The sequence below is a fragment of the Scyliorhinus torazame genome, chromosome 19 (genome assembly GCF_047496885.1).
Source record: "Scyliorhinus torazame isolate Kashiwa2021f chromosome 19, sScyTor2.1, whole genome shotgun sequence".
Lineage (NCBI taxonomy): Eukaryota > Metazoa > Chordata > Chondrichthyes > Carcharhiniformes > Scyliorhinidae > Scyliorhinus > Scyliorhinus torazame.
This window is the reverse complement of record NC_092725.1, coordinates 128,971,037-128,991,741: the sequence shown is the minus strand read 5'-3', so window position 1 is coordinate 128,991,741 and position 20,705 is coordinate 128,971,037. Positions and strand designations below refer to the sequence as shown.

The window sequence follows — 20,705 nt, the reverse complement described above, 5'->3', positions numbered from 1 at the left end:
GTGGTGCCCCGGCGATTCTCCCACCCGGCATGGGGAGGGGAGAAGTCCGCCCCTTATATTTTGTACATCCAATCTGTTAAATTTGCATTGAAATGAAAATGAAATGAAAATCGCATATTGTCACAAGTAGGCTTTAATGAAGTTACTGTGAAAAGCCCCTAGTCGCCACATTCCAGCGCCTGTTCGGGGAGGCTCGTACGGGAATTGAACCGTGCTGCTGGCCTGCGTTGGTCTGCTTTAAAAGCCAGCGATTTAGTCCAGTGAGCTAAACCAGCCCCTTGGCAATCTCAAAGTGCGGTTAAAGGCCCCACCATGGATATCGGGACCACCAACAGGAAAGCGGAACACCCTCAACCCTCCAACACAAAGGGCCAACCTCCCCCTCCACTCAATGGTCAGGTCATCCCCCGCCACTCACACCACGCAGGCATCAGGGTGTCCCGACTCTGTCCAGCCCCACAATGGTGTTCCCTAGAGACTGTAGGAAAGATAGTGTGAGTGAGAGCAGATCATAGTTAATGTATTACTGTAGAGATCAGTAGCAGATGAGTGTAGATTGTATATTTATTATCTACGGTTAATTAACTAACAGTAAGTGTCGAATCCAATTAAGTAGTGTAAACAAATATTTAGCTTTGTTCAATACAAAAGCTTTTTGTGGTCTTTGTGAAGACTACACCAGCCCTCCTAGGATTAGAACCTCAAAGAACACCACGAGGAGGAATTTCACGAACAACATCAGATTCATAGGGTGATGTTTTACAGCTCCTTCTGCCGGCGGGATTTTCAGGTTCTGCCGAAGTCAATGGGCTTTTGAACAGCTCACCACATTTTCCAGCCCCGCCCCTGCTGTGGTGGGGCCGTGAAACCCGGCCCATCATGCGGATTTTAAAAATACATAATTGGATGTTTTATTTCTCCAGAAGACACAGTGCCAAATGGTAAAGAATTATTACATACTAATACCACTTTACTGCATGACCAAAGATCTGACACTAATTCAACATTGCCCATTCTTATTTGAATTTTTATCTTTATTTCCGGCAGGTGGTTACTTTAAGTTGCAAGTTAACGACGGGTTTGTGTTAATGTCTCATAATAATCCATGTTCTGGGAATAAAAGTGCTTTGTGCCTGAGTATTATAGGATTTTGTGATTTTATACTTCTATTAACAGATCCATAATTTATTTTGTCCATGCTCGCCAAATTTCTCCCAAAGTTAAAAGTAAGCATAAAGCACAATGGGAGCAATTTTCTGGGCCCGTTCACCATGGGTGAAAATCCCATTGTTACCGCTGATCCTCTGATGCAGTTTTCTTTTCTGCCCATAAGGTTCTTTTTATTGGAGATTCAACCAACAGGGGAATGATGTACTACCTTATGGAGGAAGTAAATGAAACTCTTCAGGAATGGGACAAAGCTCATGACACTAAATTCTATTCCAACTTAAATGGAGGAAAGACAATCACCAGCTATGCTTATTATCCCCAGTTCTGGCTGAGTTTAAATCAGAGGCCTACATTTGAAAGGACTTTGGAGCAGCTTATACAGAGGTACTACAAATTTAGCCTTATTTCAATTTTTTACTCTCGCCAGTTTTCTCTGTTCCCCACCTCACGAATATGGGGCGTGATTCTCCGAAATGGAGACAGAGGGCGCCACGCCGGGCCGGAGAATCGCCGCAACCGCGCCACGCCGCCCTGACGCCGGCGCGCAATTCTCCAAGGTGCAGAGAATCGGCACCATTTGCACCGCCGCATTTGGCGCGGTGCCAGTCATGGGCCGCTGTACACGGCGGGGCCGCCGGTTCTCCAGCCTGGATGAGCCGGGCGGCCGCGCGGAAAAGCAGAGTCTCGCCGGTGCCGTCCACACCTGGTCGCTGCCGGCGGGAACTCTGCGCGTAAGGTCCGGGAGCGGCCTGTGGGGCGGGGAAAGCGCTCCTTCAGCAGGGGGGAGGGGGGAGCTCCGATGGTAGTCTGGCCCGTGATCGGGGCCCACCGATCGGCGGGCCGGCCTCTCCAGCCCCGGCGCTATTTTATTACGCAGTCGGCCCCTGAACCCCCACACCATGTTAGGTCGTGGCCGGCGCGTTGAGGAAGTCCCCCGCGCATGTGCGGGTTGGCGCGGCCCAACTGCTCATGCGCGGGTTGGCGCGGCCCAACTGCGCATGCGCGGGTTGGCGCGGCCCAATTGTGCATGCGCGGGTTGGTGCGGCCCAATTGTGCATGCGCGGGTTGGTGCGGTGCCCATTTGGCACCGGGAAGGGAGGCTGGAGCGGCGTGAACCACTCCAGCACCGTGCTGGCCCCCTGTGAGTGCCAGAATCGCTACTGCCCGCACCCATTTCGCGCCATCGTGAAACGCGATGGCATTGTCTCCATTTCGGAGAATCGCACCCCAGAGTGTTCGCGCCCAGCTAGCTTGGTAGCCCCCGCCCATGGTGCCAGACATTTTTACACCTATTGTTCCCTACCCCACTCCTCCCCGCTCGGACACGCATATGCAACAATCCCAACCCAACTGCCCAAAAGAAACACAAAGAAAATCAAAAAGAAGATCCAACATCTAAACTTCACACCTCCATCCCTCATCAGTGCAAATGCAAACTTTAACTCACACAGCTCATCCGCAGGCCCCAAATCGATACAGAAGGTATTACAGATAACGTCCAAAAACAAAAACTTTTTTAAACATGAACGCTGCAGCAAAGTTCAGTCCAAACACCTCAGTCCACTACCAGCCCTTTCCTTCTAGCGAAGTCCATCTCTTCCTCGGGCGACTCGAAGTAGAAATGTTACTCTTCGTGAGTGACCCAAAGACGGGCCGGATACAGCAGTCCGAACTTAAGCTTCTTCTTGAAAAGGGTTGACTTTATCTGGTTGAATGCTGCACTTCTCCTGGCCACGTCTGCGCTCAGATCCTGATATATACGCAGGACGCTGTTCTACCATTTACAGCTCCCTGTCTACCTGGCCCACCATAGGATACACTCCTTGTCCAGGTGCCTGTGGAATCTCACCACCATTGCTCTCGGGGGTGTCACCTACACACGGCTTCCTCGCTAGCGCTCTGTGCGCCCTGTCCACCACCAATGGTCGGGTGAACGTCCCCTCCCCAGTAACTTCTCGAACATACCCACGAGGTATACCCCTGCGTCTGTTCCTTCAGATCCCTCTGGGAGACCCACGATTCTCAGGTTCTGCCAGCGGGACCTGTTCTCTAGGTCCTCCACCTTCTCCTGAAGCCTTTTCTGTTGGTCTCTCAGCATCCCCACCTCCAACTCCACTGCTGTTTGATGTTCCTCCTGCTCAGTCAGTACCTTCTCCACTTTCTGGATCGCCCGGTCTTGAGCATCCAGTCTGAGTTCCAGCCGCGCAATCGATTCCTTAATCGGGTCCAAGCATTCCTGTTTCTGCTTGGCGAAGCCCTCCTGTATAAACAGCATCAGCTGCTCTGTCGACCGCTGGAACGCTGAGCCAGAACTCCGGTCGTCCGCCCTGCTGTCTCCCGCTGCAGCCTCAGCCCAAGCCTTCACCGTCTATTTCTTCCTTTGCGAGCACTCCTGGTCTGCCTCTCCATGCACTGAGGTAGGATTCCTCGTCACAGTTGCATCAAACATCAATCTTCCAAATCAGATCCGACATAAAATCGGAGGGAAAGGTCCAAAGTTCCGACCCGAGCGAGTGCCACCAAATGTGCGACCTACTCCTTCATAGCCGCCATTGGAAGTCCCGCCAATACCTTTCCTAAATAGGTATTATTCACATCTGGGCTTTGACACTGACTACTGGAAGACTATCTGGTTAAGTAATTACATCGGACTGCCTGTAGTGAGAATTAACTACTCACTGATTTAAGACCTGAAATTGCTCCTGGTGGCTCAGTCACTTTATTCAATGTCTAGAAATACTGTTAGGCGACAAAAGTCAATTTTAATTAAATGTTATGAATTTTAAAAGTGCTACATTTCAGAAATGTTTTTTCTACGACAGTGAAGCCTATTTTATCGTATACTGAATTTAAGGTGCTGTTTGTATATTTGATTATGCCTGTGACACTCAAGATAAAATAAAGCCCTGCCTTTGTATAGCACTTTTCAATACTGCCGGATATCTCATATTGCTTTATAGCCAATTAAATGCTTTTGAAGTACTGTTAGAATCGTGGAATGCCTACAGTGAAGAAGGAGGGCATTTGGCCCATCGGGTCTGCACCAATCCTGTGAAAGAGCACCCTACCTAGGTCTACCCCCACGCCCTATCCCCGTTACCGGAACCCAACCTAACCTTTTGGACACTAAGGGCAATTTAGCATGGCCAATCCACCCAACCTGCACATCTTTAGACTGTGCGAGGAAACCAGAGCACCCGGAGGAAACCCGCGCGGACACGCGGCGAAAGTGCAAACTCCACACAAACATAGTCATCCAAGACTGGGATTGAACCTGGGTGCCTGGCGCTGTGCGACAGCAGTGCTCACCACTGTGTCACCCTATTGTAATGGAGGCACGGCAGCCAATCTCCACACTGCAAACTTCCACTAACAGCAATGTCATATTGACCAAATATCAGTTTTATGATCCTAGTTGGGAAAAGAAAAAGAATAGGGAAGTTATCCTTGGTGTCCTGGGCAATATTTATCCCTCAACAATCTTTTCCATCCACCCAAGTAAGCAAATTGGACATTTTTTTTAACATTTGTGAGAACTGAGAAACTAGCTATTGATTTAGGCAGTGACTTTGCAGGTCAAAATAAAACTACTCATACAATGGTAAATTAATAAAATTGACTTTAATATCTGGTAGCAGAATCTCAGGCATTCCTTCATTTTAATGCAGCTTGGGTATTTAAAAACACAATGAAATTCTGAAGCTGTTCGCTGGCAGCTGTTAGGAGAAATTATGAACAATGCCACAATTTCCAACAGCCACGTGTTACGTCCCCAAATTTGTGCCAAAACGAGAGAATGACAGCAAGCCATTCTAACATGAAGGGCAACAAAGTCTTGTTGGTCTTATCTTTATCTGACAACCAAATACTCACCTCTGGTCAGACCTCAGAACCCTGGTTAAGAATGTCCATTATAATCAATTGAAGAGTCCATACCACTATTTTGGATGATACCATCTGAACAACAAACCTGAGATCTTGCTGGTCTATACTTTGTCATAAAATCATTCAGTAAATTTGCACTGAGCAAATCCAATTCCAAAGGTAACTAGGTGGATCACCGGGAACATTTTGATAACTTGCCTTTAAAAGGTTTAGTAAATTGTAAATGTATCACATAACGAAAATTAGATTGTGAGCAAATATACACAATGCAATGCAGTTACTGTAATTTGAAAACCCTGTCTGTCTTTGCTTTCAGGTCACAACCCTTAGAAAACAATGATCAGACCGTTCTGGTTGTAGGTGGTGTGCAGTGGTTAAATACACGTCACCTGCATATTATGCAAAAAGTATTACAAAGGTAATGCAGAACATGTAAAGTTTTAGGTTTTATATACGATGTCTATTAGAAGATACTGCTGTGCTGAAATTTATGTTTAATACAGGTATCCATACATTTATTTCTACTATACCCTCCCTGCATATTTTGATATCTCCTCGGTACAATTAGTGTCTCTTACTCGTCAATTTTATTTGCAATACTTTTTTCTTTGATGGACAAATAGCTCAATGACTCTCAGTTTAGTTTCCATCAGGGCCACTCAGCTTCTGACCTCATTACAGCCATGGTGCAATTTAAGAACTAAAGAGCTGGACTCAAGAGATGAGGTGAAAGTGAGTGCACTTGATATCAAGACAGCATGTGATCAAGTGTAGCATCAAGAGACCACAGCAAAACTGGAACCAATCAGAATCGGGGAATGTTCTCCGCTGACTGGAGCCATACCTAGCATAAAGGATGATGGTTATGATGGTTGAAGATCAATCAAATTAGTCCCGGGACATGCTGCAGGACTTCCTCAGGGTAGTGCCCTAGGCCCAACCATCTTTATCAATGACCTTCCCTGGATCATAAGGTCAGAAGTGGAGATGTTCGCTGATGATTGCACACACATCCCCAATGTGCGTCCAGCACCCTTGAGGACTCCTCCGATACTGAAGCACTCTTGAGTCCGTATGCAGAAAGCCCTGTGCAACATTCAACCTTGGGCTAATAACCTTTGTATCACTCAAGTGCTGGGTAAAGACCTTCTCCAATAAGAGAGAATCTAACCAGCCCGCCTTGACATTCAATGGCATTACGTTTGCTGGATCCCCCACTATGAACATCCTGGGGATAACCTTGGACCAACAGCTGACCTGGACTAGCCCTATAAATATTGTGGCTACAAGAGCAGGTCAGAGTCTGCAAATTATGTGGCAGTTAACACACCTCCTATCCAAAGCTTGTTCTTCATTTCCTCCCTCCATCACTGTCGCACAGTGGCAGCAGTGCATGCCATCTACAAGATGCACTGAAGAAATTCACCAACATTCATTCGACAGCACCTTCCAAACCTCTACCACCTCTACCACCTTGAAGGACAAAGACAGCGGACGCATGAAAAGACCACCACCTGCAAGTTCCCTTCCAAGCCCCACACAGTCCTGACCGTTAATAAATTCTGGCCAAGCCAGAAACACCCACATCCCTTGAAATATTTTTTTTGTCAGCATTAAGCAGCTGTTTCTATATCAAAATATTTCCAAATGCACATACAGAACTTTTGACTTTATTCTGTGCAAGGAATCTTCTGTCGCATGAAAACTATGATGACTAATCGTTAAACTAGTCAACTAAGATATTGTTATTCTTTTCAGGGGGTAAAAACGGAACCTATACAATTGTTTGATTTGTATAATATAGACTAGTTCGGGGAAATGGGAAGAGAAAATCCACACAGTGTAGGATTTCAATTCCTGGTCATAATCCTGATGTCATGAGGACTTCCGTGTCCTCATTCATTCCCAACTGGAAATGTGGAAGTGCCACCACTTTGTTGTGCAAAGTGCTTGATTGGCCAGGCGTTCACATTCGCAGGAGGTGGGCCTCATGAACAAGATGAGCTCACAGAGGACATGAGGTGAGATAGGAGAGCAAGTCGAAAAAGATGCGACTTCGGGAAACACTAAAGGACGTGTGGCCCAATTGGGCTGGTGAAAGGGAGAGGCCTGGCAGGGGCAACTGATCAGATTGTCTCAATCTTAGTGGTAAATAATTTAATGAGCTCTTCACAGTTGTTGGAGGCGAAGGAGAGAGGGATTTTAGAAGAGAAATTAAGAAAATCATCATTTTAGAGAGGGGTGGATTAATCAAGGACATGAAACCAACCTGGGGCTGGTTTAGCACACTGGGCTAAATAGCTGGCTTTTAAAGCAGGCCAGCAACATGGTTCAATTTCTGTACCAGACTCCCTGAACAGGCTCTGGAATGTGGCAACTAGGGGCTTTTCACAGTAACTTCATTTGACCCTACTTGTGACAATAAGCGATTTTCATTTCATTTTTCATTTCATTTGTCAAGGAAAAATCATTACTGACCAACTTGGTTGAATCATTTTGAGGAGTTAACAAGGAGGGCCGTTTCAGGCCAGTGCATTTGCATGGATTTTAGCAAGGCTTTTGGCATGGTCCCACGTGGCAGACTGATCAGTAAATTAAAAGTTCATGGGATTCAAGAAAAAGTAGCAAGAAGGATCCAAACTAGCTCAGCGGCAGGAAGCAATAGCTAATGGTTGACAAGTGCTTTTGTGACAGGAAGGGTACTTTCAGTCGGGTCTTGTGTGGTCATGGTGTCCATCAATGATTTATATTTAAATATAGGGGGCGTGATGCAGAGTTTTGTAGATTATTTGAAAATTGGCCATGTGGTTGATAACGAGGAAGTGAAGGGTACAGGAGAACTCTGCGTTAGGGTACAGCCTCTGCGGCGGCTGCCCTAAGCTTGACTGCATCCCTCAGCATATAGTACTGGGCTCTGGAATGTGCCAGCCTGCAACACTCGGAGACCAACAGATTTCAGGCAGACCAACGAGCGTCTTTCACCGAGTTGGTGATCTTCAAAAATATGGAATACTTTTTCACAAATTTGCATGTCATCTTTGCACAGGAGCAATAGATATTTGCCGTTCCCTGGTTATCCACTCCACTTCCACATGCCTTCCTCCTCTACAACACTTTTTAAAATGTACCTCTTTGAACAAGCTTTTGGCCATTTGACCAAATAACTCCTGATGCAGCTCGATGCTAAACGTTCACCCTCCTGTGATGCACCTTGGGATGTTTCGTTACGTTAAAGGGGCTGTTCAAATATACGTTGTTGTTACCAAAGAAATCTTCATTCAAACCTGATCATTTTGCATTTTGTTAACATGATCACTTGTGGATGGGGAAAGCAGAAGGACCTTAGAATCCCTGCCATTTCTGCCCCTAATTGTTTCATAATGATCCCGGGAATGTTTTGCTCACTACTTCTATGAATCCGAATGTTGATCACTCTCTGTATGAGAAATTATGTTATACGTCCTGATTTACCTTTTACTGGATGGAACCTCTGTTTCTTTTTCTAAGTTATGGGATGTGGGCAATATTTATTGCCTATCCCTAATTGCCCATGAGTAGGTAGTGGCAAGTAAGCTGTCACCTTGACCGCTGTAGTCCATGTGGTGTAGGTACACCCACAGTGCTGTTAGGAAACGAGTTCCAAGATTTTGACCCAGCGACAGTGAAGGGACAGCAATACATGCATTTACTGCTCTTGTTCATCTTGGTGGTGCGTCTTGTAAAAGATACACACTGCTGCCAATATATGTTGGTGGTGGAATAAATGCTGGCCTAACCAGGGATGCCCACATCCCGTAAATGAATTTAAATAAAAGTTGTGGATGGGATGCACCTTGTGCTTTGCAAACTCCATCAATCGGTTCCTGTCACAGCACCAGGGTCCCAGGTTCGATTCCCGGCTTGGGTCACTGTCTGTGCGGAGTCTGCACGTTCTCCCCGTGTCTGCGTGGGTTTCCTCCAGGTGCTCCGGTTTCCTCCCACAGTCCAAAGACGTGCAGGTTAGGTGGATTGGCCATGCTAAATTGCCCTTAGTGTCCAAAAAGTTTAGGAGGGATTATTGGGTGGAAGTGAGGGCTTACTGTGGGCCAGTGCAGACTCGATGGGCCAAATGGCTTCCTTCTGCACTGTTTGTTCTATGAATCTATGAAGTGATGATTGAAAAGTGTATTGGAGTCTTATTGAAAATACCATAACCAGGTGCCACCTTCGTGTTGGTTCCTGTCACAAGCACTATCCCCAGATTGGGAATGTTGGTCCAGAACCACAACTATCAGAGCAATTACTCCCCAAAAGGGACAATAGAAATCCATCCCAAATCTCCGGAGTGAAAAATAAGTCCACTGAACTCTATAACTTTTTGAGTTAATGTACACAACTACAATTTAATTTAACCGTAAATCTTAGTTTTGTTGTCACAATTTATATTTTGCAGAAAGAACCTGTTGAATATTCTTGTAATCATAAAATCTATAGGAATGGGATTTCACCTGCCAGTGGATGGAATCCGATCCTTGTCTTTGGTAAGCAAACTATTATTTTTGCAGTTGAGCTTATACTACACAGTCCCGTACCTCACCACAAGATGTTCTATTTGCAATAATAGTTTTGATTGCGCATTTTCCTCAAAACTGGTTTCTTTTCACTGATCTAATCCATTTTTAAAAGAAATTTAGAGTAGCCAATTCTTTTTTTCCAACCCAACCCTAACCCAATGAAGGGGAAATTTAGCGTGGCCAATCCACCTATCCAGCACATCTTTGGGGTGTGGGGGTGAGATCCACGCAGACACGGGGAGAATGTGCAAACGCCACACGGACAGTGACCCGAGGCCGGGATCGAATCCGGGTCCTCGACGCCATTCTGCTAACCACTGTGTGCCTTGCCGCCCAGCCGCTAATCTAATCTTGAGTGATACTGCATTATTTAGCCAACGCAACACAAATGTTCCAGTCTCGCCTCTGCATCAATCATTCGGGGTAATAGTTTCAAACTCCATCCACTGTGGTTGGAAAGTTCATTGGAGACTGTGAACACAAAAGCTAGCAGATCACGGCCATGCTACACCCAATACTGGTGAATAAAAACGATGTTGCGCTCCTCCACTTTGAAGTATATAAAATGAGCTTGATTATATTAAATCTCCAGATTAAAACTCCATTAAACCTACTGAGTGGAAGAGTTTGTTTGAAAAGTTCCCTCTAAGCTGCACAGGTTATGCACAAGTAGGCCCCTTTAAGTGCGTGTGCACTGAATAATAAAATTTAATGGGGCCGCAAACTTAAACTGCCGACACGCTCAAATAATATTTGAGGATTTGTTGATTGGGATGGGGTTTTGAAAAAGTCAGTTTGACTTTTTATTTTAGGTACCTTGTGCACAATGATAGATTCTTTGGGACAGGTATCTGCTGCTCTTGTCTTTCTAGATAGTAGTGGTCGTGGGTTTGGAAGGTGGTGCTTAAGGAACCTTGTAGATGGTACACATGGCTGCCACCGTTTGTCGGTGGTGGAGGGTTTGAATGTTTGTGGAAGGGAGAGCAATCAAGCGGGCTGCTTTGTCCTGGATGGTGTCAAGCTTCTTGGGTGTTGTTGGAGCTGCACTCATCCAGGCAAGTGTAGAGTATTCTACTACATTCCAGACTTGTTCCTTGTAGATGGTGGACAGGCTTTGGGGGGGGCCAACATTGTGCAGTCATCTGCAAATATCCCCACTGAAGTGTTGGGTACTCTGCTACACAGATGAATCAACACGGTTGTGAATGGTACAACGCAGTTTTATTTCAAACATCTATTTACACTGGTAAACTGTTTACTGAGGTTCGATCATGACCCTTGATTCTGTGGACCTATTCCTAATTCTATCTTGTAGTGGCACTCAGCACATGGTGGATGTCTGAGTGGCTTGTAACGAGCTCTGTGCCCTGAGCCGTCTCCTGCTCGAGTGCCCAGGAAGTGTCGTGTTCCCTGTTTTGTACTGTGTATGCTCTTGCCTGTGATAGGCTGTTGTGTTGTGTGTGTTGATTGGTGTGTTGATTGGTCCGTTGATCTGTCCATCAGTATGTATGTATGTATGTGCTATGATGTTTACCTGAATATCATGACACCCACTTCTGACCTTATGATGGAAGGCAGATCATTGATGAAGCAGCTGAAGATGGTTGGGCCTAGAACACTACCCTGAGGAACTCCTACAATGAGCATCTCCTGAAGCTGAGATGATTGACCTCCAACCACCAGAACCATTTTCTTTTTTTGCCAGGTGTGACTCCAACCAGTGGAGAGTTTTCACCCGTTTCCCATTGAATCCTTCCACTTGATAGCACTGTTGATGACTCCTTCCATTATGTGGCTGATGATGGAGAGCAGACTGATACATCGGTCATTAACTGACTTGGATTTACAGGACACACCTGGGTAATTTTCCATATTGCCGGGGATATGCCAGTATTGTAGCTGTACTGGAACAGCTTGGCTAGGGGTGCGGTAAGTTCTGGAGCACAAGTCTTCAGTACTATTGTCGCAATATTGTCAGGACCCATAGCCTTTGCAGTATCCAATGCCTTCAGCCATTTCTTGATATTACATGGAGTGAATCATATTGGCTGAAGACTGAGATCTCTGATGTTGGGGACCATCGGAGGAGACTGAGATGGATCATCCACTTCGGCACTTCTGGCTGAAGATTGTTTTTTTTTCAAAATATTTTTATTCTCCATTTTCACATTTTCTTCTGAATTTACACCCCACCAACAAGCAGTAAACGGTAACAAATACAAAGTCAATCCCCTTATCAACAACAATGATCCCATCCTCCCACCACCCCAAACAACTGCCAACCTGACAATTTAAGCATCAAATAAAACAAACCCTCTCAAGGTGGGAAAAACAAAGGGAAAAAAAAGAAATAGGAATCAGGAATCGCCTATGGTCACCATTGACCTATAGAGTCCACCCCCCCTCCCCCCCCAACATTCAATGCCATCCAATCCCCGAAAGAGTACCATAAATGATTCCCATGAATTGTAATCCCCCCCCCTCCTTCCCCGACTCCGCCCCTCCACTTCCTCTTATAAAACTCCTCCCCCCAACCCTCTGTTCCTTCCCCCCAACTTTCCACCCCAGCTAGACTCATCGCGCCCTGTTCTGCCAGGCTCCGATGGCCTCAGCCCCTTCCCCCACCTCACTCCCGCTCACTGGCCGGCTTAAACCGGCCAGCGTGGAGGCCACCGCCCGGATCTCTTTCCCCCTTGCCCGGTCCCAGGAAAACCAAGAAATCCCCTTTAGCACACAACCCCCGCATACACACCCAAGCCCCAAAGAACCATCATTGCAAGTGAAAGTCCCATCTCTTCCCTTGTCCAAATATATGCAACGTTGGCTCATTTAGCACATACACCAGCAGGTAGTGAAAAAATACAGTTACATGAGGCTACAACGGTACACGACCATTTCTCAATTCAGCCACAGTCCTTCTGCCTTCGCAAACTCCTCCGCTGCTTCCGCCGTCCCAAAATAAAAGTCCTTGGATTTGTAGGTCACCCTCAACTTAGCTGGGTATACAATGCCGCACTGCACCTTACAGTGCCTTCTTCACCTGGGTGAAGGCAGCCCGCCTCCTCGCCAGCTCCACCGTAAAGTCCTGATATATGCTTATACCAGCTCCAGCCCACTGCACAACCCACTTCTGCTTTGCCCAGCACAGGACCTTCTTCTTCACACTGTACCTACGAAAACACAGAGTCACTACTCTTGGCGGCTCATTCTCCTTTGGTACAGGCCTCCACAACCGATGAGCCTGATCAGTTCATATCGGGACGGATCATCCCCCTCCCCCAATAGCTTCGCCAACATCGTGGCAAAATACTCAGTTGGCCTCGGGCCTTCCACCCCTTCGGGCAGACCCACAATCCTCAGATTCTGTCGCCTGGATCTGTTTTCCAAGTCGTCCATTTTGGCTCGCAGATCCTCGTTGATCTCTATCACCTTCCGCATCTCCTTCCCCATCGACGTAAGTTGATCACTGTGCTACAATAATGTCTCTTCCACTTACTTCTGCGCCTCGCCTTGCTCCCGCACCTCCGCCACTGCGCTCAATATTGCCGCCCTCACCGGGGCAATCGCCTCCTCCACCAGCACTTTCAATACAGCCCCCATCTCCTTCCTCATCGCCTCCATGTGTTTTGTAAACTGCCTTTCGAGTTCCGCGGCCATCACCATCGTCATTTCTTCAGCTGTGGGCAATGCGGCCTCCTCTGGTGCCCCAGCCCCCACTTTTCTTGCCGTTCCCGCGGTGACCTTTCCACTGCCTGACGGACTTTCAGCCGTTTTTTTCACAGCCGTTTTTCAACTTATTTTCGACATTTCCCTTCACTGTGCCTTCTCCCTGCTTATGCCGCCTCCGTTACCCCTGGGACCGGGCGTTAAACCCCGAAAATGCCGTTCCCGAACGGGAGCCCTCCAATGTACGGCTGCCGCCCGCCGTCACCGGACGTCCCCTGGCTGAAGATTGTTGCGAATGTTTCAGCCTTGTCTTTTGCACAGATGTGCTGGGCTCCTCAATCGTTGTGGATTGGGATATTTGTGGAACCTCTTCCTCTTGTTTAATTATCCACTGCCATTCCCAGCTGGATGTGGCAGGACTGCGCTTAAATCTGACTGGTTCATTCTGGAATCGCTTAGCTCTGTCTATTACTTGCTGCTTATGCTGTTTGTCACACAAGTAGTCCTGTGCAAAAGCTTCACCAGGTTGACAACACATTTCTAGGTGTGTCTGGTGTTGCTCCTGGCGGGCTTTCCTGCATTCTTCATTGAATCTCTTAATTCAACTGCATGGTGCAGGCATGAGTAGGAATCCAGGAATGTCAGCGCCAGAGGGCGGCAGGACTTCTGAATCTCACTTCAGCTGCCCCTATCCCAGGGAGGAGCCCTGGGGCCCCCGTGCACCTGAAGGAAAGAAAATTGTCAGGAGTGCAGCCTGCGGCCTTCCACGCAAGAGTCCCTGGGGGTGTTCAGCCTGTCGACACTGCCCTCTCTGTGAGCAAAACATCACCAGCCACACACACATACACACACAGGAGGGTAGCACTGCAGCACCCAAAAGCAGGCATCTCATGGATCCCACCCAAGAACCTCTTCATTGCCCCAGTGTCGGCCCTATGGATTCACCTGCTCCCACCCAATTTTCGCTCTGGAAGGGCAGTCCCTCAGCGGCCGCCAGGTGGACACGGGAAGTGCTGCCTGCCTACCAGCCGCCTTTAAACTGAGAGGCTCACAGCCATGAAGAGCCGCTGAGGCCTGTGAGCGACCCACCCAAGAGGCCGATATTGAACCCTACCCCCAAATTGAACTTTAACTGGGTCCCCCGCGTCCTCTACTCTTCCCCCTCTGTGACTAGCACCCTGGAAGGTAATGGCAAATGGAGCGCTCACCTCCAATGTCCCATTCAGAGGTCGCCAGGTTCTCGTTTTTATACAGTTGTTATAAATCGTGCAGCCGCGGCGTCACACTGCCAGCCGCCGAATATTCATTGAGGTAGGTGGGGAGGGGGGGGAGATAGTTAATGGCAAATCCCTATATTTAAAAGTGTGTGTGTGTGTTTTGTTTTGTTCAGATTATGTGGGAATTGTCCTGCCATCTAAAAACAGATTCCAATTTTTATTTTTTTGCAATTTAGAGTGCCCAATTATATTTTTCCAATTAAGAGGCAATTTAGCGTGGCCAATCCACCTACCCTGCACATCTTTTTGGGTTGTGGGGTGAGACCCACGTAGTCACGGGGAGAGTGCGCAAACTCCACACGGACAGTGACCCGGAGCCGGGATCGAACCCGGGACCTCAGCGCCGCGAGGCAGCAGTGCTAACCACTGCGTCACCGTGCCGCCCAAAACAGATTCCAGTTAATATCAATTCTGACCGGATGAAGTTAACATCTCTGTCCAAAACTTGGAAAATGGAGGCTTGTATGTGATCAGCTTTATTTAAAGGTGCTGTGGGCAGCACGGTAGCACAGTGGTTAGCACTGTTGCTTTGCAGCGCCAGGACCCCAGGTTCAATTCCCGATTTGATTCACTGTCTGTGCGGAGTCTTCACGTTCACCCCATATCTGCGTGGGTTTCCTCCGGGTGCTCCGGTTTCCTCCCACAAGTCCCGAAAGACATGCTGTTTGGTAATTTGAACATTCTGAGTTTTCCCTCTGTGTACCTGAACAGGAGCCAGATGTGGCGACTAGGGGATTTTCACAGTAACCTCATTGCAGTGTGAATGTAAGCCTACTTGTGACAATAATAAAGATTATGAGATTATTACTATGAAGGTCTCGCAATATCTTGGAGCTTTTAGATTTAAGAAAGCTAAGCATTAGATTTCACAAATTTTATACGAGTAAATTATTCTACTGTCGAACCACCGGTTCATGACAAAATAATTTTCCTAAATCGAATGCCAGTTGAAAGTGTTCCCACACATTGAAATTGTTAACCCAATAACACTGCAAATTATTTTGTTCAGTGGAATTTAGCATAAGCATTCACAGTCATCGGACTAGAAAAGTTGTTCCTCGCTAACTTTTGTATTGTGCTATAGAAATTTTGAAATATGTACAGTTAGGATAGGGTCAACAAAAGGTTCACTTGTTCAACCGATTGATTTTGTCATAAGAGTCATTCACAAGGTCATCTTAACCTTGCACAGGTTTTCACTTGCTCACTTGGTTGAATACTGATTATCAATCATTCGGAGGTCTCCAGAGTCATTTATATCAATGGCATTGAAATTCTGATGGTTTCTTAAAATGAAACAGAAACTCGGGCTGACTTTTCAAGCGCCTTTTCATAAAATTCATGAATATGGAAAACCTTTTAAAGTTTTGTTCCTGAATAGATTTTGTGCACTATTTTGGTGTGTGTGTGTATGAAGAGAAGTACTGACTTTCATAAAAGATACACGAAAAAGTGGAATAAAGCTGAAGAGTTTGAGAACATTGACTTTGTGAAATTTAGTCAATCACTCACCTCACGTCTCATCCGTTTGTATAGCTCCGCCTCCCTCTGACAAAAATAAACATACCAGCAGACAAAATGCCTCCCCCTCACAGTGCCTGACAGAATAAAACAGATAGGCATCAGGAGATAACATTTTAGAGGAGTGTATTATTTTCCGTGACCAGAAAATATACATCTTGCACAGTTGACATTTAATTTAAGTGAATGATTCTAATACTATAGATCAGTGCTGCCAGGATTCATAAAATCTAGAACTGTAAGTTGGCAGCATAGGTATACACCTGCTATGCTGAGTTAAACCATATGTATTATCGTCGTGCATTCCAGTAACTATTGCACAATGTTGTAAATACAACCTTTCCTGCCTAGAGCTTCCCCCTTACTGCAAAATTGGTACCACCAGTCTATCTCCATGTTTCCCATGCTCTTGCAACATAACAAATTATGTTCACAGATCAAAGAAACACCGCATACTCCTAGTTACAATGAGTTGAGGAATGAATGATCATTAGTCGGACAGTCTTTCACCAAAACATGTATTCAGCAAAGCAGGTCAGTGTGGGGGGGGGGAGGGGGGAACGGTCGGTAGCACAGTGATTAGCACAGTTGCTTCACAGCTCCAGGGTCGCAGGTCTGATTCCCGGCTTGGGTCACTGTCTGTGCGGAGTTTGCACTTTCTCCCCGGTTTCCTCCGGGTGCTCCGGTTTCTTCCCACAGTCCAAAGATGTGCAGGTTAGGCGGATTACATAGAACATAGAAAATACAGCACAGAACAGGCCCTTCGGCCCACGATGTTGTGCCGAACCTTTGTCCTAGATTAATCATAGATTATCATTGAATTTACAGTGCAGAAGGAGGCCATTCGGCCCTTTGAGTCTGTACCGGCTCTTGGAAAGAGCACCCTACCCAAACTCAACACCTCCACCCAACACCAAGGGCAATTTGGACATTAAGGGCAATTTATCATTGGCCAATTCACCTAACCCGCACATCTTTGGACTGTGGGAGGAAACCGGAGCACCCGGAGGAAACCCACGCAGACACGGGGAGGACGTGCAGACTCCGCACAGACAGTAACCCAAGCCGGAATCGAACCTGGGACCCTGGAGCTGTGAAGCAATTGTGCTATCCACAATGCTACCGTGCTGCCCTTGAGAACAAATAAATCTACACTATATCATTTTACCGTAATCCATGTACCTATCCAATAGCTGCTTGAAGGTCCCTAATGTTTCCGACTCAACTACTTCCACAGGCAGTGCATTCCATGCCCCCACTACTCTCTGGGTAAAGAACCTACCTCTGATATCCCTCCTATATCTTTCACCTTAAATTTATGTCCCCTTGTAATGGTTTGTTCCACCCGGGGAAAAAGTCTCTGACTGTCTACTCTATCTATTCCCCTGAACATCTTATAAACCTCTATCAAGTCGCCCCTCATCCTTCTCCGTTCTAATGAGAAAAGGCCTAGCACCCTCAACCTTTCCTCGTAAGACCTACTCTCCATTCCAGGCAACATCCTGGTAAATCTTCTTTGCACCTTTTCCAAAGCTTCCACATCCTTCCTAAAATGAGGCGACCAGAACTGTACACAGTACTCCAAATGTGGCCTTACCAAAGTTTTGTACAGCTGCATCATCACCTCACGGCTCTTAAATTAAATCCCTCTGTTAATGAACGCGAGCACACCATAGGCCTTCTTCACAGCTCTATCCACTTGAGTGGCAACTTTCAAAGATATATGAACATAGACCCCAAGATCTCTCTGCTCCTTCACATTGCCAAGAACTCTACCGTTAACCCTGTATTCCGCATTCATATTTGTCCTTCCAAAATGGACAACCTCACACTTTTCAGGGTTAAACTCCATCTGCCACTTCTCAGCCCAGCTCTGCATCCTATCTATGTCTCTTTGCAGCCAACAACAGCCCTCCTTACTATCCACAACTCCACCAATCTTCGTATCGTCTGCAAATTTACTGACCCACCCTTCAACTCCCTCATCCAAGTCATTAATGAAAATCACAAACAGCAGAGGACCCAGAACTGATCCCTGCGGTACGCCACTGGTAACTGGGATCCAGGCTGAATATTGGCCATGATAAATTGCCCGTAGTGTCCAAAAGGTTTATGTGGGGTTACTGGGTTACAGGGATAGGGCGGAGGTTTGGGCTTCGGTAGGGTGCTCTTTCCGAGGGCCAGTGCAGACTCGATGGGTCGAATAGCCTCCTTCTGCACTGTAAATTCTATGATCTATGTGGAGGAGTGATTATTCAGATTATCATTGTATCAAGTACAGAGTAAGTATGTCTGGCACAATGCAATAAGTTCCATAAATTTCTATATTTACTACCATTACTGAAGTTTCGCAAGAAATGTTTGCAGAAATAAAAATGTCAGTTTCTGAAAGGATTAAAACAATACATGGAACAAGTAACTTGTCCTAACCATACCCGAGTAAGAAAATGGAACAAAAAAGGGCAAAGGTCAGGGGAGACTTCAGCCCACCACTCCAAAATCCCAACCACCTTTCCTGTGTTGATGATCATCCAATATACACAGCAAGTTCCTGGAAGGCTACGCACTCTTTCGCAGCTGTGAAATCCTGGTGATTCTGCAGTTAAAGGATTAGAAGCAACTTGAAGATGAGCGGATTGGCAAGCACATCGGATTTGGATATCAGATTGAGGTCCGCGTGAGAAAACAAGTGGGACCACAAAGGAGGAAGCACAGATTGCTACAAAGCTCTCTTCCCTCCATTGGGAGAAACCCAAGGCTGGTCTCCAGCACCTGACAACCAGCCTCCCTATTGTGGCAGCAATAAGCAGCAGTATGTGGGTAAAATCATGGGAAATACTCCAGGAACTATCCCCGCTGCCACATATTTTGGGCAGGGAAGGAATGGCTAGTTGAGATCCTGGCAGCAGTGGAGGGATAGATATTTTGGGTGAGAGGATAGGTAGTCCCCACTGCCCATTTGCCAGGGTGTTTAACAATGAATTTAACCAATATCAAGTGGAATCATGAAGATAATCTGGTTCCTTGCTTTATATCACTTAATCGTCCATTGCTTCGTTACATGATCAGATTTAACACTAAGTCCACTAATGGTTAGTTGACACAGTTGATGGATTCAAGGGGTGGAATCTTCCGGACTTTCAGAATTTTCAGGCATCAGGACCAATTGCAGGGCCCAAGTCCGTTCATTGTAGCTTAAGGAGTTCAGGAGGATTTTATGGGAAGAGGTCTACCCTCTTCCAGGATAACTCAGTTAGGGAATGTGGGCAAGCTAAGTTTGTGGAAGGGCCAATTAAGACACGAAATGTGAAGGAGGCCTTCACTGTGGCTGCAGTGGAAATGCGGCTACAGTGACCAAGACACAAGAGGATGCCGCAAGAGGAAAGGGACACGAGGTTAAAGATTCCAAAAGGCTTTCCTTTAACCCGATCCTTCTCCGCTGCAGCAACCTTCAGGAGAAATTGTTAAAATGGTGGGCCCTGCCTTGCCTGAGGATATTCACCTTTTCTTTCTGTTTTCAACAAAGGTCAGATTGCATGAAAATGTCAAATAACTGGGACCTCCAAATCTGAAGGTGCCTTCTGTGGGCGGCCCAGTTCTTCCCACTGCAGTGATCCCAGTCATCCCTGGGACGATTGGAAGTCCTGTGAAAATCACTAGTGGTCACCTCCAAACTTCCCACTGCTGGTTGGCATCACGGTTCTGACACTGCCACCACCAAAACAAAGTGAGGGGGGAAGGCGGAGCATATCGGGGGTCTGCCCAGTGCATTTGTTTTTACTGTTACCCTGGTCCCCACATCTCCGAACCTGCGTCCAGACTGCTGAGAAAATTCCTCCCAACGTTACGCATTATACTGCCCCATAAGGAAGCATTTGGCTACTGCAGTTATTTCTTCAGATCTCATCACAAGGTAACAAACACCCTCCAACATTCCCGGATCAGTAGTTAATTTATTTCATTTTTGAAGTTACTGATGCCTAAATCCATTAACATTTTTGGGACTGGAGTCTGGCTGTGGCTTATCTGAGTTTTGTTGTGCATACAAATCAAAGGGACCTCTTTATCACAGCATTGTTAAGGGCTCCTTCAGTGATACCTTTGTGGTGTCCGGCCCTCCGTACTTTGCAGTTTTAAACCATCATTTTCAATTCAAGTTGGAAGTGTGCCTAAAAGCTTTCATTTTAAATGATCGACAATTTGTTCAACATAACAGACGATACACGACCTGATCAAATAGAATAGTAAATTATTAAGTTTACCTTTCACCCTATTTGCACTTCATTGTTATATAATCCATACATAAAGTGTTTCAGTGACAAAGGGCATCTCTGTGTTTGCCAGTAGGTAATTTAATTTTGGCCACAAGGAAAATTATATTTTCCAGCCTATTATAGATGTAAAGTAAAAGTTCTCTACAGGATTTTCCATTAACACAGGATGCTTGATTCAAAAAATATACTTTTACTTTATTTTAAAGAGGTTAATGACATTTCCATTGCATTGTTCTGCTACTTGCAATTATGCTTCTGGTTCATTAGAAGACTGATATTTACAGGGTCTTTTTGGTTGAATAAGTAAATACAGAGGGAGGCATTATGTATCAAACAGGCTGCTTAGTGCAGGTGGACTA

The 20,705-nt window shown here is 46.2% G+C and overlaps 1 protein-coding gene across 1 annotated transcript in view; it reads left to right on the top strand.

Moving 5' to 3' along the window:
• cped1 (cadherin-like and PC-esterase domain containing 1) overlaps nucleotides 1-20,705 on the top strand; it is a 345,650-nt gene that overhangs the window by 295,139 nt on the left and 29,806 nt on the right. The window contains exons 18-20 of the mRNA XM_072485221.1: nucleotides 1,334-1,554; nucleotides 5,372-5,473; nucleotides 9,488-9,575. Coding sequence (XP_072341322.1) covers nucleotides 1,334-1,554; nucleotides 5,372-5,473; nucleotides 9,488-9,575 — 411 coding nt within the window. The remainder of the gene's footprint in view (nucleotides 1-1,333; nucleotides 1,555-5,371; nucleotides 5,474-9,487; nucleotides 9,576-20,705) is intronic.